We start from the raw sequence: 21984 nt of genomic DNA on the forward strand, positions 1-21984 counted from the left end.
TTTTGATCAGTTAGGAAATTTCACACGGGGTCAGCTGATTTTTTCGTGTTACTCAGTGTACGGCGACAGGAAAAGTGCACTAGGTCCACGGGCGTCGAGGTGAACCAGCTGAATATAAGCCACTCAAGTTGACGACAAGTGCATTGAAAAGTAAAAGCTGCTGGCCTTTACCTTTTCTTTGTCAAAGCGCCTGTTCGGCAAGTAGTTAGTAAAGTAATATTTTCAGCCTTGTCCACAGTCTCATAACATGTTTAACAGGAAGCACAGCACGCTGGTTAAGCTCATGGCAAACTGTTACTAACAGCTAAAATGAAAGCTTGTCTGTATGTAGTCTAACTGGTTAGTTTGTCACTAATCTCCAAATTTTGCAAATTGCTATAAACTTCACTCTCTTAAACCAGTAACAGTCTGAGCTGGACTGATAGGGGTCTGTATGGATAAAGATAAAATCCTAATGATACCCATCCCTACAGCTGGTTAGTGGCTTCGCCCTGACTTTAGGCAGATGAGATATTCACTGTTCAAATAACTTCATTATAAGCCTTGTTTAAGCATAAATGATTTATATATGCACCCAATAACAGAACTTAAAAAAATGCTTTTGCTCAAAGCTCAAAGCTTTTAAACTCAAGTTAAAACTGAGTTTTATCTCCTTTTGGGAGGGGGTATCTGTGTGTGTGTGTGTGTGTGTGTGTGTGTGTGTGTTTGTGTTTGTGTTTGAGGGGGGAGGGGAAGAGGAGTTGATTGAGTCTGTGAGAAGCTGCCACAGGGAGGTTACAGTCAAGAGAGCCAAGAGCTGTCACAGATGATGAGCTCTGAAAAATATTATCACAGAAAATAATTAGCGTAAAAGCTTTTATTTAAAATTTTTACATCTCGGAAGTGTGAACTGTTACGCCAGCGTGTGCCCTGCGACCTGCGTTGACCCCGCGGTTGCCGGGGTCCCGCGGTCGCCGCTCCCCCGACGGGCGCCGGGTGCGAGGGCCTGTTCAACGCTGCTCGCAGCTTTAATTAGTGTTTGATATTAGTTGAGACCAAAAACACAGTGACACCGTTCAGGCAAAGAGAAGTAATGAGCCTTGAGGACAGTTGTAGTTTGACTGTATGTAAACTCAGAAGAGTAAAGAATCTCTTTTTTCACCCTGAGAAGATTTTTATCATCGTTGTGAAGTTTCAAAGGAACACAACGAGTGTTTAATTTAAAAATTTAAATGAAAGACTAAAAATTTTCTCCTTGGTAAAATATTCAGTTAAAAACAAAGGTTTTATGTGTTTTGTGAATGATGCTGAGTCTGATGTGAATATTGATGATCTTGTTTTGGCTTAAAACAAGACTTCAAATAGAAAAACTAACACAACCAATGTTCACCTCTGGTCAGAAATATGAGAAATACCCGTAATCCAGAGAAGCTGTCTACTCTGCAGCTACACTCCGCTCTTCTCCTTTATCCAGCTGCGGTATTTGGTAACTCGGGTGTAGACGCCGGGTTTGTTCCTGCGAGCGCAGCCGTCGCCCCAGCTCACCACGCCAGCCAGGAAGGCCCGCCCACTGGGACTGGTGATGGACAGCGGTCCACCGGAGTCACCCTGAGAGGGTTGGAGAGGAGAGTTACAGCAGTAATCAGACTGAGGAATCAGCTGGGATTACTTCCAACACAGGAAGTGTTTTAGCAACTGTGAGCAAAGAGACACATCAGACGAGTGTTTTGAACGCTGTTAAAAAAACCCAACACAGAGCAGAAAGTAGAACATGCATCAGGGTTTGTTTTAGCCCTGAGAGGCAGGTAGTAAAGGCATCAGGATATTTAGATACCTGCACAACTGATTTTTCAATATCTCAGGTAAATATAACTAAAAGTTTACAGTCCAATCAGATTAATGAATTAAACCCACTGGGTCGTTCTGCTACAGGTGCTGCAGTTTGTTGAGCCTGGTGCTGCTTACTCCCTGTGTTTATGACCTCATATGTTGGCTCTGACACTGGTTCCACTTTTTAAGTTCCTCTTTCAGAGCGATTGAAAGTTAAATTGACTGAATGTAGTAGGATGAAATCACAGACTGTGACACAGTATCACTGTGATTTGTTTGTACCTGACAGGCGTCCACGCCTCCTTTCAGGACTCCGGCACACAGCATATTGTCGGTGACGTCCTCCAGCAGATTCTTACACACCGTGCTGTTGATGATCCGAATCTCCGCCTTCTGCAGGATGACGGCAGCAACGCCTGACAGACAAGAAGATGAGTTCTCAGCACAAAGATGTTGGAGACTCAATTCAAAAGAAGACCATAAAAGTAAAACATAATTAAACTCAAATTTAAAGTTAATTTCTGAACTCTGAAGATCTGTTTCAGAGCAGGTATTAAACTTAATGTCACCATCTATCCTACGCTGCTCAGATTTCATGCAAGTCAGTACCCACTTTTCACCACTAGATGTCAGGGTTTAGACAGATCTGAGTTTAGATTAGTAGCCATACAAACAGGTTTTGAGAAAAATATTTTCAACTTGACAACTTACTGAAAGTTCAACTGCTGTCAGTCAAACTGTGTGGGTGTTTGTTTTATTGATGCTTACGACCCAAATCGTCCTTTTTATTTCAAACCTAAAACCATGAACCTCATCACTCTCTACATGGAGGACAGGAGCTCTCAGACAACGAACATTCAAGCAAATGCAAAGTTTCAGTGATGCTGTTTGGGGTCATCTCACCTCCTTCTCTGGTGGCTCCCCAGCCCGTGATCCATGCCACTTGGCCTGCTGGGAAGTCATACGTGGGGGAGGGCAGGCAGATGGGCCAGATGTTCTGGTTGAGGGTGACTTCACTGTCCAACTCCATCAGGGCGATGTCGTTTTCATAGGTCAGGGGGTTATAGTCCTGGTGGGCAATGATCCGCTTTATGTTCCTCCTCTCCGTCCACTCGCTGATCTGACTCTGCGCGTGCAGACCCAGCAAGGCCTCCCATTGGTCTGCCTGTGAATACCTGCATGAACACACACTCAAAAGGTCAGAGCTCACAGCTGCAGGAGAAAACAGTGGAATAAATTTGAGAATGTATTACAGACTTTTATGACATGACTGAGCTGTGAGGGAGAGTGGGGTCAAAGAACCACTTGAATTACTCGAAGTAACTTTGAAGGGATAGTCCAAAATTTAAGTTTATCCCTGTAGAGTCTAGTCCAGCCACCAGTCACACACCTAGTTTGAGCTCATAACTGATAAAGAAAGGCTTGTTCATGTCACAGTTTGTTCTGATGAATTTCTCTGTAACCTGGTCAAAGCTCTGACAGATCAGAGGAGCTCCTACTTGTTTGGTCCGTTGTCTTGGACACAGTGAGCAGCGGTCAGCAGCCAGCGGCGACTCAACACAGATGCTCCACACACGTGACCCGTGCCCCTAATGTGGAGGCTGACCTGCCAGGGCCACTCGCCCTCCCGCGACGCCTGACCACCCACGATACGAGAGCTCCTGTACGGCCTCAATCCACACTCTGCAAACACACACAGATGTACACAAACTACTCCTGAAGTCACGCTGCAGTCAGCTGTATGAGTGTGTGTGGAAACCTACGGCAGTCGTCCTCATCAGAGCCGTCCGCACAGTCCTCCTCTCCGTCACACTCTGGGTTCAGTTTACTGATGCAGCGTCCGTTCTTGCAGCGGAAGGTGAACTCTGAACACTGCTGCAGCACCAGAGCTGAATGACAGGACACACACACATTATCAGTACTGATATTAAAGATGGATCCAGCTTATTCAAACCTGCAGCAACAGGCTCAAAACTGCCTGTTAAATCAATCAAATTACAGTACCGACAAGCACCAGCACGATATCTCTAAGTGTAGAGTCATTTTGTTTAATTGGACAGTTTCTTGATGTGTCTGTATAAGTGGAACTGTTTGAGAAACCAGATTTTCTCCTCACATTTTTCACATTTAGATTCGTCAGATCCATCGTTGCAGTCATCTTTTCCGTTACACCTCAGCTTCTCTGGGATACAGCGGCCATTTCTGCAGGAAAACTCTCCTGGTTTACATCTTACTACAAAGGAGAGGAAACATCACCAGCAGTTAGATCTTCACTTAGAAAACTGCTATGTCCTGAAGTTCAGTATGACAAGATACCATGACAATCAGTTTTAGATTATTAAAGCCTATTTTCAGATACAGGCCCTTTCCCGTTTTTAATAAATTCAGCTTTGTATGTATCTGGGGGTTTACCAGACAGTTCAGTTGAACCCACCACAGTTTTCTTCATCCGTGTTGTCACCACAGTCGTCAGACCCATCACACTCCCAGAACTTTGGTTTACAGCGTCCATTTTTACACTTCATCTGAGTGACCTCGCACTCTGAACAGAAACACAAAGAGAGAATACCAAAATGTCAGTGTGTGTCAACATTCTCTGATTTCCCTGTTCTATTTGTGACTCTCATCTCTGAGCCCATCGGTGCTCATATCCACAGATGTCTCATGTTTTGGGTTTGGACTTTCAGGGTTTGGACTCACTGCAGTTGTCCTCATCGCTGCCATCTCCACAGTCATTCCAGCCATCACACTGCAGAGTCGTGTTGATGCACAGGTTGTTGGTGCACTGGAATCTTCCCGGACAGGCTGATCAATGACAACAAACAGTCAGACACTGAACATAAAATGCAGTGAAGGAGGTATGCATGAGAAAGTAGCCAGAATGTGTAGTTAAAACAAATCACAGCTATGGTATTTTAATTAAACTGAAAAAAATCTGTCTTACGGTTGGTTGGGACGAAGGCTTCATACTGTGCAGTGAAACCCTGGTCAACGTAGGACGAGTCTGAGTTAAATTTGATGGTCATCTCATTGCTTTGGCTGGTGATCACTGTGCTTTTTAACCTCCTGCCACACAGTCTACAACACAAAGAGACAGGGAGGTAAAGCTGTTATTCAGAGTGCAAACATTCATAGGAAGCTGCAAAAGAAACCAAAGAACAAAACTGCTGACCTTTGATTGTCGACGCCAACATAATCATTGGGACACTCTTTACTTTCATTTCCCAAGAAGAACTTGTTGAACTGAATCTTTACAAACTTTTCCTTCGGGACCTGAGAAAAAAACAAGAGAATTACAAACCAGAATTACAGAAATGAAATGAAACCTAAAATGAGATATGAACAATGAAATGTGGACATACCTCAATGTTCCAGACACATGTGGTTTTAGGAGGATAGTTGGAGGGGAAGAAAGGTGAAGAGAGGGAACCTTTGTTTCCCGTCAGTGTACCTCCACACTCTGGACAGAAAGACAGACAGTTCACATTTAGGTTTTATCATCCACAGAGACTTCAGCTCAGGTTCAATCGATGTCCTTCAATTTCATTCCTGCATTTTTAACTTTTAAAACTTCATTAATTTCAAGAATCTGTGATCATGTGTCAAGTTGTTGATTCTAGATTTAGTCCTTTGTGGTGATTAAGTGTTTTTCTGCTGTGATTACTGTTCAGACTGTATTTCCTGTCATACTTTGTTCAGTCACTGGAATCTGGGAGTAGTTGGCTCTGAAGCCGGGGAAGTTCTTCTCTTCACTGGTGACCAGAGTTAGCAACATGACGTTTCCAGAGGACAGGAAGGAGAGGGACTTGTGGGGGTATCCACACTGCCTGAAGACAGACCACACAAACACAAACACAAAGTTAGTGCCAAAAAATCTAAAAAATGCTTGAGTTATGTCAAAAATGAATATCTGTTAATATACTGCTTTAAGATTTGCAGAACAACTTAACACCCCTGGAAATCTAGTTTTCTCTGTGCTCCAGTATAGTTTAGTAAAAGTGGGAGTTTGTCTCACTCGGTCAGAGCACAGTTCTCTATTGGAGCCAGGGAGTCATAGATTTTGATGAAGTCTTTCTGACAGTCGTCCTCCAGGATCAGGGTGTGGAAGTCCAGCTGGACTCGGTGGCCGGGGTCGGCCCGAAGCCTCCACTGCAGGTAGATGTTTGGGGGGTATGAGGAATCTGGAAACCCTGGTGATTGGACGATTCCCGCTTCTTTGACATGGATGTTGAAGTGTTTCTTCACTGAGAATGGGAGAATGGAACAATGAAGGATGAAGTCTGGTTATAAAACATGTATCCCACTACAGACCTAACCAAACTAAAAGTTGAAGAAAAAACGAAAAAGAAAAGGATGCCACATCCAGAATTAACAATTAACAGATCTTACCAAATAAAGAGTTCCTTGTCATGCGTGGATCTATAGCTGTAACAACAAAGAATCAGTATTTAAACATTATTTTACTAAAACAATTCTTAACAGAGACGTTCACTGTATCTTTGTACATTAGAAGCTCAAATGCACTCAAAAAGAAAAGCTATGAACAAAAGACATTTCCACTATATTCAGGAAAACAATTAATGAAAGATATCTCCTTTATTTGTTGGACAGATGTGTGTCCCTGGTCCTTTGTTCTATAACTCTGCCCCCTGCTGGAGATGTCTGAGCAGAACCCAAATGTAGATTCAGGAACTCGTCCACAAAGCGGACAGAGAATAGAGGAACCAAAAGTAGACACAGACAATAGAGATACATGTTATGTTATGGTTCATTATGCTACTGAAGTGAAAATAAAGTTACTGTCTGTGGGTCTGTGCAGAGGTGAAAAACTTTATTTTAGCAGACGATCAACAGCCTGCTTTTTAGTGATGTGACCATGTGAACCCCAGATCTCAGATATCAACTTCATGAGAACAAAATATTTAATATCAAATAAAAATATTGCACAGAAGTTATCCTGTTGTTTCAGGGAATGTCAGATATCCAATGCTAAAGATTAAATGTTGACCCTCTTGTTTCTCTTGCTGCAGCTCAGATTAAAGTTCTGACCAGTTTATTTTGGTCTGTACCTTTAGTCAAACCTAAACTAGTACGACTTAAACATTTTAGACTTTTACAGTTTCCCTGTAAACATCGATTTGCGAGGCTGATGTGGATCTTTGAGCTCAGACCTCGTGAGCTGACACTGTTGACGTTCAGAGCGTCGGTGGGTTTCAGTAGAATGCGTCCCTGTCGGCCCTGCTGACTTCCTGTCGGCGGCTCCAGAGACTCGATGGCTTCGTCCAGTGCAGTCTGCTGGGGGACGGGGACCTCAAACTCTGACTGGTAATACGCCACAATGCTGTCACCACCACCATCTCCCTCACTACAACATGAGAAACACAACCAGAGAGGACTTTACACCTACGACTGGCTTTAACAAAGCAACGGTTCAACATGTTAGGAAAGCTTAGCATAAAGAGTACTCTGGAAGCTACTGCTTAGCATGCTAACTTCAGTAGAAGAAAAGTAGTGATAGAACTGGAAGCAAAACACTGGTGTAGCTTTCCCCCTCTGGAGCTCTTGGCAAATAAAGGAATGATGTTTGATGCTGAACTCAGTGTTTTCCTTCTAGACTGGTGAGTGAACAGCTGTTTATGCTAATGTTAGCTACGTAGCGACAGCAAAAACTTACATACAGCTCCTTTAAAGGGCAGAGTAATGCCCTATTTCAGCTCTTCCAATTATTCTTACAGGGAACTGCAACCCAACTACTGTCAACTTTCTGCAGCTGCTCCATAAAAAAGTTACATATATAACTATGGTCAGTTGGGAAGTCAACTGATTGTAAAGAGACTGTACATAAAGGTTACAAACTCTCTCTTGATTTAATGTAAGTATCATTTTATATAAAGTGTTCAACACATCATGGAGAAAACCTGTGTAATATGATCCATACCTGAAGGCCTGGACTGTGGATTCTTTAAAGTATTTGGCCAGGACTGAGTTTTTGGAGTAAATCAGTTTCAGCTGAAAGAGACAAAGGTCACATTCATTAACATGTGACATACCATCACAATCATCTCAACAAACACAGAAATACAGAACAGAGGAAGCCACAGAGCAGAAGTGGTCAGAGTTAACATGAATATCACAGCTCAGACTGACAGACATTTACTGGAGTGAACTCCCATGATGCTTTGGGACTGGAGTGAAGTCTCACCTGCTGGCTGACCAGAGAGGCCAGGTTAGTAAACTGAGTACTGCTGGGATCCTCATACGCAGGCTGGAAGCGCCGGTCGCTGATCCCCATGGAGCCGATGTAAACTCTCTTCACTCGGACGTCACGGCGTACTGACGGAGAGAGAGAAGTGAACCTCTGGTCTGTTCATCAGCCCTTTATCCATCTTGTTCTCCTACTTTAAGGTGGTCTGTGGAGTTCTGCTTTTGGCCTTTCTGTTTTATATCACTGTAAACTTAGACCGTTGGTCAGAAACTGCAGTTTGAAGCTTTGGGTTTTGGGAAATGGAGATGATATTTTAGAGGATTCTCTGACAAAAAAATGTTTTGATCAATTCAGAAAGTAACAACCAGACTGTCAATAATGAAACTAACCACCGGTTACAGTCCTACTCTGAGTGACTGCTGAACTGTGGAAGAACAAACTATTTATGCAGTATGTGAACAATGCAGCAGCTTCATACCTTAGTAGATCAAGTTGATCAAGTGTTGTTGAATCTACTTCACTACTTACAACAAATGTAATAAGAGAAGAACAAAATGAAGAATAACTCTGGGATCCAGTTGTGTGGGAAAATCAGAGTTTCCCCACAGGAAAGAGAAAGAACATGTAACCCTGCTTTTTATCTGACGTCCCACAGCCCTCTAATCATTTCTGAGCAGTCTGTTAAAGATAAACTTCACTGTGATTATTTCACTTCCAATCCCAGTGTGTTGGAGAACAGAGATAACACAATGAAAACACATCACCACCCTGAGAGTTTCTGACTGCAGTGGAAAGCTGAAACTGAAAGTTTTTATTGGGTTAAGCCTGTGAGAGTCCGAATCAGTTTAATGTTGTTTCGAGTGGACTGATAACAAACCAAACCTGCTTTCATTTACTGCTTTTGGTCTTTGTGTTTACACAGGGCTGCTCCCAGAATGGAGGCGGTGTATGTATTCTCTTCTTTCCCTGCATGTGGTGATGCCAGACTAGACTCTTTAACTGGGCAGGAAAACTTGATTTGGGAAGGTTGATATAATTTAACCAACTTGTATCTCGTTTCCACCTACAGAAAGTTTTCTATAATCCAGAGGTTTAAACTGAGGGAGGTGGTGAAGTAATGATACTGTGTGAGGTGAAACAGACAGGTGTATACAGGTGATCTGATTAAGGCCAATTTAAAAGACAGAAACATCCATAAACCCACTTAGAGACCACAGAAAAAGAGGTTCCTTCTTACTGCAGAACCTGCTGGAGAATTCTCCTGTTTTTAAGTTTTCCTCAGTATGACAGTGATCCAGTGATCGTTGTCTGTACATCCATGGATACAGAGCAAACAGGAGCTGCTAACAGCAAATTTGGCTTTCTTAATTTTCCAAATTGTAAATAATTACAGGCTAAAGAACTGAGCTTGTGTTGTAGCTCACAGAAAAATTCACTGAATCCATGACAACATGCTGCACTTCCTGTTTGTTTTACACCAGTTCATGTAAGTGAAGTTTAATGTTTGATGTGACATTATTCACCAGAGCTTCTAGAACAGCAACCACTTTTATATTTATATATACAGTATATCTTTTCTCAGTCAGACCTGATGACACTGCCTGTTTAAATAAAGGTTGCTTAAATCAGCTCACAGTGGAAGTGCCAGACCAGCAGTCCGGTCAGCAGAGCCAGAGCAGCGGCTGAAACCAGCAGACCGACTCCAATCCACAGCCTCTTCCTGCGGCCTGGTTTCTTCTCCAGCTTCTTGGAGTCTGTAGCCGGCAGGAACTGAAGACCTGCATCCCAGTCAGTGTCCTGCAGGAGAGGTGGACAGAGTCAAAGAGTTTGTTCATGTATCTTTTAAAGATGAACTTTTGGTTCTGCTACAGCTCCTCCAGATCTTCCAGCTCAGTGCTGACATTGGGAACCTCACCTCCGATCTGTGTTGACTGTGAAAACATCAGTGTTAGCTTCCTGTTGTTGGTCACTACAACAAACTGCTGATAAATCATGATGTCGGCAGGTCTTACCTGGACTATTTCTAACAAGTAACAGGACCAGTGTTCCTGGAGCAACACGCTACGATCTCTAAATGTTTTTCGATGCCGAGTGATCAGAGGTCAAATGAAACCAAAACCTTCTGCACAGCTGGATACAACTAGAAGTGCTTTAAGCTCACTGTAAGCTCAGATTACAGTGACATTAACAGGAAAACCTCCATCTTCATTCTAAAAGTGCAGCAGGAGAACTTTTTTTGGTCAGACTGCGACAGCACGGCCAGCCTTATAAATACACATCTGTGACTGACTGACTGTTGAAGTTAAACCACTGGTCAGCTGGAAGACTACTGGAGTTTCCCTATTGGCTGCTGCTCTTTCAAAATGACTGGGCAGAGCTGATAACTTTGTGCTTTTGTCGTTTCATTTACAGCTTTTAACCTCTCTGATCATTTTACAACTGGTTGATACCATATCGTCTGAACAAGCTGAGGTTCAGTCTGTGTTTCTTACTTGTTCTGTTGTCAGACAGAAATAAAAGAACAGGTCACTGAGAGCAGCTTTAAGGGAAAATGGGCTGCATTCAACAGTGTATGTGATCACAGGCAGAGGAGAGAAGCAAACAGATAAATGGCTGCAAACCAGCTGACACTCTGCAGAATGCAAATACTACATAGTCCAGACATAAACTAGGTTTTGACCTGGACTTCTTTCACCTCTCAATGAATAATTTTACTTCTACTGTCAGTCTAGATGCTGAATTATAAAAGTTCATGTATAACTGTAAACCATCAAAACTATCATCTGTCAAATATAAATCTAAACATGCTGTAAGCATTTACTATATATAACCACTTACTGTATGTAAATTAAATATAATTATCACATTACCCACTGAAGAACTGCACTCCTAAAGTTCTTTACACAGTCTTTAAGCAGAGTTCTCGTACAGCTGCTTTTGTTTAGACATTAAACATCAGAGAGCTGCAGCCTGTTAAACATCAGGTATATTTCCTGTCAGATGATTCTGGGCTCTGATGGTGAGTGTTAAACCGGTCAGATCCTCCGTTCAGACGTGCGAGACTGTGTGTGTGAACCTGTTGAAGTGTGTCAGAGTGAAGCAGGGTGTAGTAGGACAGGAATGTCAGCATGTTGTCTCCTGCACCTTCCTCTGAATCAGTGTGTTAACAGTGAATCCACACCCTGTTACACTGAATAATATTAATGCTCTGAGTTTGTCTTGGAGGAAGAGCTTACATAACACACAACAACTCTTCAACAGCCGCTGCTCCACAAACACACAACCTGCTCTTTACATGTCTCTTTCTACACCTGTAAACCAGAAGGACGTGGAGTTAATGGAGGTGGATTTACGTCAGTTGATGGAGCTTTGTGCTACGTTAACCACACACCTGTGTTAGCACCAGCCTCTGCACTGGAGCAGGGCCGACCCTAAACTCACACAGAAAACCAAGAACAACATGAGACACTTGAATACATAATACACAAAAAAATGTGATTCACTAAAGTTGTGCCTACACCTGAATGCGCCTCTGTTGGTCAGATCAAAAGTCAGATAACTGTCTGTCTGAGTCTCAGCTCCATCCTCCTCCAGTTCAGGAGGAGGAGGTGATGCACCTGAAGCTGGTTGGTACCAAAAACACCAGAAGAACCTCTGACCTCTGACCTTTAGCAGTTTACTTAGTTGCATTTGTATCTGCTGAAGTCTTGTGTGAACATCACACTGATCATCTCTGTGATGATCATTTACAGTCTGAGCTTCTCGAATGTTGAGTCACCTTCTCTCTGTCACTGTGATGCCACAGAACAATAGTTAGGTTCAGTTTCAGTCTTCAGCCGCCGTCATCACAGGGAACTGATCTCATGTGTATTTCCACAGGCTGCATACTGACGCCACTTCATGTAGGAGGAGTAAAGATTCTACGAGACATTTGCATTTACACTTTAACTTCCGGCTAAATGAGTTTCAGTCCTCCTCGTGAGGTGGATTTCAAATCGTCTCTCATTTCTTTCAGTGGCATTTACACACAGAAAGTTAGCTGATCCATCATGATGCATGACGTCGCTCAGTGTAAAGTGAAGTGTATTAATGTGAAAGCTGTAGCTCAGTAGGTGGAGCGCTTAGTGGTTCAATCGGTGTCCTCAGAAACCTAAATTCCTGCTGCTGGTTGTGGTGATAGGTGGTGAAAGTGAGACACTTGAAATGAAACGACATGAGAGGAATAGAAACAGAATGAAAGCTGAAACAAAAAGAAGATTGCTCAGTCTGCAGGATGATGACCTTTAACTTAAAACACTGGCACTCAAACAGGATTCATTCAGGGCTGTAGCTAATGAGTACTGTTACTTCTGTCACACATTATTGTTATTGCTGTCAATCTGTTTGGTTTATAAAAGAAAATATTGTAAAGTCTTGTTTTGTCAGTTTACAGAGATAAACTGAACATCACATTCAAGAGGCTAGAGACAGTTACTTTACTGATTGTTCCACATATGAAAGATATTTAATATTATTCCTTTGATACAACAGTTTCAGTTCAAACTGTGGACAACACTGACAAAATGAGAAAACATAGTCAAATCTGAACTGGTTTTGTATTCAGCATCATAACTGTTTTATTTAATGTCTGATGTGTTTTACTGAAATCCATCAGAAACCTGTCACAGCCATGGGATTCTGAACTATTACAGACGATGAAACCCAGAGCTGAGCAGTGGAAACCAGCAGACAGCAGGATCACATCAGTCTGAACTGAAACCGTCTCCAGCTCATTCTGATCAGTAATAATGAACTATTTATTATAAACTGAAACCGTCAGGATCGGTTTGGTTTCTGTTTTTTATCTCAGATGATACTGAAAAACCTGCAGGCGCTGTGACGTCACAGCGAAGGTAATACCACAGGTACTGAACTCACCTTTCCGGTACTGAACTTCTGTCCCGAATCCAGTAAATCCATGATGCTTAGAGTCCCCGCTGATGGCCCCCGGTTCTCCTTTTTATTCCGTCTTCAGCGCAGTTCGTCGCCTGTTTTCTTCCGGTGAACTCCGCCACTCGCTGCCGTTACCGTGCCGCGGACATGGCGGCGACAGGTGAGCAGCGACAGGTGTCTCTCCCTCGGCAGGTAGAAGCCGAATTGTAGCGAAGAACGCGGATTTTAAAATAAAACTTGTCGTTAAATGTTTGTTTGTAAAACTGAGCGTCGTTACCGTTACCGGGTCGGGGTTAGAGCGGGTTTAAACCGGGTTTAGACGGACCGGGAGGTCGGTTCTGCAGGAAACCGACCTGGCGACGGGAACGAGGAAACTGGCGACACGAGCAGATCAAAGAGAGTTTGAGGAGGAGGGACTGGTCGCTGCAGGTACACACCTGAGACCGCTTTCCCATGATTCACTGCGCGACTGAAATCAGAACAGCTGGTCCCAATCGATCTTTGATTTCTCTTTTAATAGACGAACAGAAACGGAACAAATCTATGGAGCCGGATTAATAAGTGTACACATCTAAAGTGTTCCAGACGTAAATTAATATTTATATTAACATTAACATTATTATTCTGTGAATATTCTCATTCATCCAGGTCATAGTTATCCAAAGGAAGGTTTAATCGAAAGCAACTGGACTTAGTCCAGTCTAAGTCCAGTTGCTTTCGATTAAACCTTCCTTTGGATTAACATTATTAATACGTTAATTTACAGTTCTGTTAATTTAAAAAGGGTTTATAAAACTCTTTCAAAGAATAAGCTCCACTTCATTCATCATAAAAAACAGAACAATGAAACAAAGCTATAAGCAGGGGAATTTAATCTGTGATTTCTATAATGCTTCGTATGATTGCCATCAATACAGATTTTTGTATGTAAAAGTTAACAAACACGTTGCATGAAACTCATTACATTATACAACATTATAATGACAACAAAGGATTAAAGTGTGATTACAAAATAAAAAATGATACACCCAATAAAAAAGCTAAGAAATGATGATTATTTGCCTTGACCTAATCTTAATGGGATTGAAACAAATCTAAAAACAGCAGGGTTTATCATAAACCAAAGTCCAGGGTGTCCAACTCATGGTGGTGCACGAGGAAGAGTCAGGGGATCATGACTGTTAATCAGTAATAATAAGAACTGAGCAATTAATCACTAAATATATCAAAAGCCACAATCAACAATAAGAACAGTAAAATATTTAAAATGTAACTAAGAGCTAAATGTCTTTAAATTATGTTTTAAAATGCCATAAAAGGAAAACTCAAAGTATCACACAGTGCTTTTCAAACCAGTTTACAATGTGAGTTCAGATCAGTTAAATGTGTCATTAGAAGAAAGGGTAAATTATCACTCAAAATCTGTCATCAAATTATATTGGTCAAATCATAGAAAACAAGCATTTATCAAACACGAGTGACAAAGAGTCTTGGTAGAAAAAAAGTTTCAGAATATAGGTCAAACAAAGAGAAGAGCTAAGACAGTCTCACACCAGAACAGGGTGGATGACCACATCCTGTGGCTTGCAGAGCAACTTGCAGACTTGTAACATAAAAGAGGATCGAGGTGATGTGTAGGGCATGGTGAGGCCACAGCCTGAGTCACATAGAATGTTAAAATGATCAAAAACACTGGAAAACTGAAAAGCTCTCTGCAGGACTAGAGCTAAGATGAGGGTTCAGTCAGTAAGGGTGTAGATTCAGTTGGAGGGGACCTTTCTGCGATTAGATCTTTGGCAACATCAAAACATTTATCCCATTTTCCATGAGTCACATGGCTGCTGAGTCTGTCATTCAGCTTGTCTTTAGCAGCTTTTCTGAGTGTCTCTGTCACAAGATTTTCTGCCTCTTCCAAAATAATCTCATCAACAAGTGCTTTCTTGAGACAACCAGCACCATAAGTCGGCATTGATGACATACAGGCAACAACAAAAGTGATGCAGAGAAGAAGAGGCAAGCCGATAACCTGAAAAACAGCATCAAAAAGCTTTCATTAAAATATCCCCACCATTTTATGCTGATATGCAGGGTTTCCCCTACCACTGCCTTAGCAAGGCAGCCCAACCCACCAACAGGACCCCCGCCCTCCAAAGAAAAGAATACTCATAACTCCAAAAAGAAGGAAAATTGTGTATTTTATTTAGAATTTACCTAATTAATGTGCTCATTTCATTTCAGCCCAGTAAGATAGAGTCTTTACTGAGTTTTACTGTCACTTACATTTGCTTTTCTCTCGTTTCCTGTTTGATGTGCATTAGACTTCCAAGAAAAGCTCCTACAAACATTAAAAGCCTCTGTAAAATCATATATGGACAGACAAACCCAAAAGTCCAAAAGTCAGACCAAAATATTGGTGTTTTACTACTGCTGCATTATTGGCATCACCTTACATTTTATATGGAACCTGTGTTATGCTATGTTCTTCTCTCGCTATTCTCTACACCCCCACCCTGAGTCCGGTTCTGCTCGAGGTTTCTGCCTCTTAAAAGGAAGTTTTTCCTTGCCACTGTCTCCTAGTGCTGCTCATGGTGGGATTTGTTGGGTCTCTCTCTGTAAATACCTATTTTAAAGAGTACGGTCTAGACCTGCTCCATATGAAAAGCGCCTTGAGATGACTTTTGTTGTGATATGGTGCTATATAAATAAAATAGAATTGAATTGTTTTTTTAAACACATGTAATCTGGCCACAGTAACTCAGAGTAACACAGAGAAGCTAGCCCAATTCCTCTCCTCTGTACTACATAGAGATCCACACATGCAAATTATGTTTTATTTGGCCATTAAATTGTAATTATATTTATTAACAATCATAGATAAAATGTTTTCCTGAGACAATATCAACAATTTATATTTCCAAATACTTCTAAAACTTTAGACAAATTATTAGATTTTTGAAAGTTTTTCATCATAGTTTATGTAATGTTTATAATGTTAATGTAACAGTTTAATATGTTATAATAATATATTAATAATATGTTATAATATATTATATTGGTAGCCTTCTTACTCCCCACATTTCCTGACTATATCTCTATTGCTCTCATCCAGGCATTAAATGCTCAAGAACTATAATAATAATAATAATAATAATAATGATCTAATCCTGAAAAGGATCAGTCAACAACTGACAACACCACACTTTTTAAACGCTGCAGTTGGTTGAATTTAATCTAAACCTTATTTTATTCTACAATAACAAGACAAACACTCACCCTTGACTCATTTTTCAGCTCAGCGATGATTGCTCGTTCCTCAGGTTTGATTTCATCCCCGACTTTGCAAGCTAACAGTGGATGGGCAGTGTGATTGTTGTAACAACAAACATACCAGTCTCCGTCAATATACACAGATACAACCCACAGCAGACCGATGAAAAATGCTCTGAGAATGTGATACCAGAGAATCTGACATAAGTTACATTTCGAACTTGACAATGTGAATTTCCAGACTCTCTGAAAGGTCTTGTCCATCCAGAGTGTTAAGATAAGAATCAAAAATGCTGGAACAGTCATGTATAACTGGCAGTCTCTGGCTTGGTCCTTGCAGGTGCACGCCAAGTCCTTTTCAAGGATGACATGGTAAGCAAAAATCACCATGAAAGCAACATAGATGCTGGCTGTTTTACTGACTTGATCAACAAAATGTGCCGCTGCTGTTTTTAAGCTCTCCATGTTTGGTGGCAGGTCTAAAGGTTTGAAACCTGCAGCTTGTACCATCTGAATATATACTGTACCAACAGGAAACCAAACTTTTCCTGTTGTTGCAAAAAAGCTTATGCACAGTTGGACCTGAGCTGTGGGTATGACTTGTCTTCATCTGAACCTGTGAGAGTCACAGCAGCATCTTATTTACCATTTAGATTTTGCTTATTCATCATTTCCTCTTATGATGAGCTCTGGTCTCATCAGGGTGAAGCAATGATAGCAACTCAAGTCTTGGTTACCTTTGTACCATGTGTGTATAACTAAAATGTGTGTTGAGTGATAACATTGTCTCCTAGAAATTACACACATATATTTATATACATTGACACAATTAATTATAGCAAATATGTTGCGCAGGAGATGTCTGTCAGATTAATTTTTCTAGTAATATGAGGAAATGTTGTTCATGTAATCTGACAAGTTGCAGAACTGATGCTTAATGACAACATGACATAACAGTACATTCATTTTTTGCAAAATATCCAGTCAGTGCAGGTAGTAACTAGATGTTGAGAGCTCTTTATTATAGCATATATAATGATGTTGTTATGGAGTCAATAAACAACATGTTCTGGATACAAATGAGCTGTATTGGCCAGAAGTTTATTTGATATGGTGTCAGAGGGGCTCTGAGAGACATCAGACACTACCACCAAGAAACTTCCACTCTGCAGAAAATGTGGGAAAAAATGGTTACTGCAAGAGAAAATGTTTCTCCAAGTCAAATTACTTATCGTAAAGACAGTGAAGAAAACTTTTATCGTGGTGCAAGTAAAAAAAGATCAGGGCAGTGCTCAGCTTTGGAGTCAACAAATAGAGACACTCCCAGGTAACACAGGAGCTGATGTTACTGTAATGAACCTGAAAACACTCAGAGACATTAGGCCAAAGAGACAGACAGCCCAGGAGAGACACTTTTTTGGGACAGTTCACTGCTATTACACTTCAGAAGGAGAGAAAGTACATCTTCAACATTTATGTGACATTGTGTATGTCACATCCAGTCCCACAACCCTCAGGGAAAAGGGCATGTCGATCATGCTATTCAAATTGCAGAATACATCCTTAAACAAGAGGACCCACTGTAAGCAATAATATGCTCCAGAGTAACACCAATGACTTCTGCTGCTGTAAGCCCAGCTGAACTGCATATGGGATGGAAGATCACAACCATTCTCCTTTTACCCAAAAGGAATCTGGTCACGAAGTGGCTGAGTAGAGTCCACATCAGACAGAGATGCAGAGACTAATGAATGATGGGTATTTTACTTCAGCAGGAGACTTGTAAAAGACTGGGAGATAAAGTTCTGTTAAAGTTGGACGAGGACAAAACATGGAAAGGGCTACCATCTGTCATCTGAGAGAGGTGTACTCAGTGCTCATATAAAGTGAAATCACCAAGGAGAGAGTAAGAGTAAATGAGATATTGCTTGTTTGTAATCCTAGGATCTTGAGGGAAGAGAATTTCAAGGTATTGGATCATACAGGTAGACTGCAATACTGTGTAACCAATCAGAGAGCTAGCTGAGAGTGAGTTAACAAGGTAAGTCGAGAGCACTTTGGTACTGCATGTTATGATGTGTTGTGGAGATTGACTGTTCTATTGACTTGATCAACAAAATGTGTCACTCTAGTTTTTAAACTCTTCATGTTTGGTGGCAGGTTTGACATCTGCAGCTTGACCCTCTTAACATATACTGTACCATCAGGAAACCACACTTTTCCTGTTGCTGCTAAAAAGCTTTTGCACACAGTCAGACCTGAGCTGTGGGTATGACATGTCTTCATCTGAACCTGTGAGTCACAGCAGCATCTTATGTACCAGTTAAATATATTTTTTCTTCACCCCATCATCCACAAAATGCCATGAAATCCTCCAAAGCTGGTCTCTTTAATAAAGCAAATAAAGGTGCTTTTATAAATTATGCACCAAAACTGCCCATGGCAAAAAGAAAACCTCTGTGGACAATTTTAAACATAACATACCTTTACCAGAAGGCTTTCAGTCAACCCCTTGTTTTATCCCTTAAATGTTTTTACTTTTAAACTTTTATTCCTACTATCACAGCCAACTGCGACAAAGAAGGGAGACAAGTTGTCCATTAAAGAAAACCGTAAAGGGTCTTCACACTACTATGAAGACTCAGTGAAATGCTGAGGATATGAAAAGACAAAACATCAGATCAGTGTGGACTGAGGAGGAGACTGGAACCTTCCTTTCCAACACTGATACATGGGACAAGCAGAAAAACAGAGACAAGAAAACCCATAAGTGTTGACCACATATGCTGGTGCTACATGAAAAGTCAGGGGATCACCCACATCCTCTGCTCATCATGATCAACTGTAGGCTATCCATGCTGGTCACTAGAGGTCGCTGTTCTATTCAGTTTCTACTCTAATGTCCCCTCACTGATTTAAACTCCATCATGTATTTAACCTGCATCTTTAGTCGAGTTGTTTCGGAGATTATTAACCAAAATGGTTATTCCTCTCGTTTCACACACACAACTGTGGGTATTTTGTTTTTCCTAAACAGAACGACCAAAAAACAGACCACCTGAACCAAAACAAATCAAACAGAAATAAGTTAAATAACAGGACAATTTGTCCATGTTTGTGCAGCTAATATCTATAACTGAATTTTAAAAAGGCTTTGTCTAAGCATTGTTTTATTTTGTTGTCAGCATGATGACGGAAAAATGAACCACACCAACCAACCAACTTAGAAAATTAGCAACGATTTTACTTGATATCCAACACAGGATCATACATGTAATACAGATGCCAGATTTTAAATGTAGTCATAATACATTATCTATGTGCTGAATACCCACTGCAGAATATCAGCATCACAACATCACATGTACAGCCACAGCATTTTCCATTAGACAGTTGTCCAGTTTGTCTTGTGTTGAGTGTCTTGTGTGTTCAGTGTGTTGTAGTGGGGTGTTGAGTGCTTTGTTGATGAACACGGTGTGTTGTGTTCTGTTGTACCAGCATTGCTCCATGTTAAATAAATCAAATTTGACAGCATAGGGGAATATAGTTAATGTCAAAAACTTAAATTTCCATGAATACCTGTCATCAAATCTGTCCCTAACTCATGTCAATATCTAATTGTTGTGTTGTGTCTTGGATTAAATTCGTAACACTAGTACACCATGGTCAGTTGATTCACAAAACCAGAGGGATCCTTGTCTGGTTTTGGAAACTGCACAACCATAGCATACAACTAAGTAGAGGTCTATGGTCTATATGCTTACTTGTAGGACTTGTTTTTTTCCAATTTCATAAACACAGCTTTAAGACAGAATCAGCAACAAGATCTAAATTAGCAGTAACTCTACTTACAGCCCAGACTCTCACACACAGAGAAGAAGGGGAAGGAGAAAAGCCTTGCCTTATATGATTCGAGTCAACTCTATTGACCTCGTTCTCTGTAGTGTTAAGACGTCCTGGCTCATTCCTGTTTGTAGTTGCCAAATTTGGAAAGAATGTGTTGTTAGGTTAGGGTCTCAGAACTACAGTGGATCTGTTTTAACACACATGCAATATTTGCGTGTGGTGTAATATCTGTGAAGGTGGCTGTTTAACTGAATGGTGTATGGTTCAGTCAGTGGAGGTAGGAGGTACTGGATGCTGTGGCGTTGTGGAGTCTGATGGCAACAAAAACCTCCCAAGCACCTTGAGGCATGTAGGTGGACAAGTTCACAGAAAATACATCTTGTCTGAGGTTTATATCGTTCATTAATGGCCATAGTTTATGTTTCTGTGGTTGAGTTGTACAAAGTTGGTAAGCCACTTAGCAGAAAGGTTTGCAGGTCAGGATAGCGTGCAGGGCTTGGTGAGCTCAGATCAGGCCACAACATTCCAGGCTTCCTGAAGATTGGAGATCTGACACAAAGAAAAAACACAATCGGTTAGTATAAAGCAAGCAAAGATTACTGAGAGAACACACCTGACGACATCGATAATGTGGCACAGGGCATCATCATCACCTCTCACATTGACTTTTATGGACCCACTGCAACCTCCATTACTGCATGGCTTGGACATCCTGTAACTATTCATTCAAAAAGTAAAATGAGATGTATTCCCTTTTTTGTAATTCTTGTAAACAAATCTAACAATGCCCTAGAGTTTTTTGAGTGGAATAACCAAAATCTGCAGGAACATGAGCACAGTATGCTAAACTGTCACTTCAAATACTCCAGTGGCCAAATTACAGAGTAGTGACTAAGACACTGAAAAGGGTCAGTCCATCTACATTTGTCACTGTTATGACAAAAACCTTGTACTCTATACTGTATAGTGTTTAATCCTTTGATTTTGCTTTTTGCTTGACTATTTCATTTGAAAAGACACAGAGCTGGCAACCTACTAAGATGACTAAGCTGAATTTGATACATCTGAACTACATGTTGGATGGTTGGCTAGCACCTGAAACTCCCCCACACACACACACACACACCTTTCCAACATCGGCTAACAGGTGTCTGCTCTGTCCATCATCTGTAACGTTCCAAAACTGACAATCTGACTGAAGCACTTCACGCCTCGATTGGCCAGTTTGGAGAGTCAATCAGGACAAAGGATAGCACAATGTCCTGGTTTGTTTCACAGGAAACAGCTAGCACCCAGTTGTCTAGACAAAGTTCCTCCTCCACTTTTGATTCTGTATCCTCCCTGAAGTTCATCTCTCTGCATTAACCATCATTTGGCTGCACATCAAACAATCCCAATGCAATTTCCTCAGGTCTCATTTTCTCTTCATGTAGCTTTCCAACGTTCACCGCTGCTGCTGTAACATCTGCAAAGGGAGTAGTTTCCTGATTCAGCATTGTTTTTACATGTTTGTTGACGATGTGGCTGTAGACTAATGACAAAGAAGACAACTTCAGGTTTTTGAGTGACATCATAACAATCACATACCATGGTGAGCTGATTCACACAACCAGAGGGATCCTTGTCTGGTTCTGGAAACTGCCCAACCACGGAACACAACTAAGGGGTCCATGGCCTACACATAGGCCCAGTTTTTTCATATTTAATAAATACCTTTAAGTCGCTTATCCATTACAAGCACAGTTTTAAGACAGACTCAGCTACAGGGTCTATATTAGCAATAAGTTTGCTTACAGCACAGACTTCCTCACACACCGAGAAGAAGGGGAAGGAGAAAAGCCTTGCCTTCTAATGTGATACGAGTCGACTCAATTGACCCTGTTCTCTGTAGTGTTAAGATGTCCTACCTCATTCCTAGCTGTGAT

General features: G+C 41.2%; 1 protein-coding gene across 1 annotated transcript; it reads right to left on the minus strand.

The window, feature by feature from the left end:
* Positions 1-1011: 1011 nt before the first annotated feature.
* Positions 1012-13381, minus strand: st14b (ST14 transmembrane serine protease matriptase b). The gene is made up of 19 exons (XM_018670815.2): positions 12932-13381; positions 9649-9811; positions 8012-8142; positions 7748-7818; positions 6981-7174; positions 6199-6234; positions 5825-6053; positions 5500-5636; positions 5172-5269; positions 4982-5082; positions 4754-4887; positions 4510-4614; positions 4244-4351; positions 3926-4042; positions 3573-3698; positions 3309-3492; positions 2713-2984; positions 2092-2225; positions 1012-1587 (listed from the first exon to the last, which is right to left on the minus strand). Exons 1-19 carry the CDS (start codon positions 12971-12973, stop codon positions 1426-1428), a joined length of 2544 nt encoding a protein of 847 aa, XP_018526331.1. The 5' UTR covers positions 12974-13381; the 3' UTR covers positions 1012-1425.
* Positions 13382-21984: the final 8603 nt, after the last annotated feature.

The sequence above is a fragment of the Lates calcarifer genome, linkage group LG6 (assembly GCF_001640805.2).
Source record: "Lates calcarifer isolate ASB-BC8 linkage group LG6, TLL_Latcal_v3, whole genome shotgun sequence".
Lineage (NCBI taxonomy): Eukaryota > Metazoa > Chordata > Actinopteri > Centropomidae > Lates > Lates calcarifer.

Bases quoted from the DNA above. Each gene is read 5' to 3' on its own strand.
- st14b (XM_018670815.2), bottom strand. From the start codon at position 12,973: ATGGATTTACTGGATTCGGGACAGAAGTTCAGTACCGGAAAG. The intron at 7,175-7,747 runs GTATGGATCATA...CTCATGTTGTAG, and splicing joins TCCACAGTCCAGGCCTTCAG to TGAGGGAGATGGTGGTGGTG. The intron at 6,235-6,980 runs GTCTGAGCTCAA...TTGTTGTTACAG, and splicing joins CAACAGTGTCAGCTCACGAG to CTATAGATCCACGCATGACA.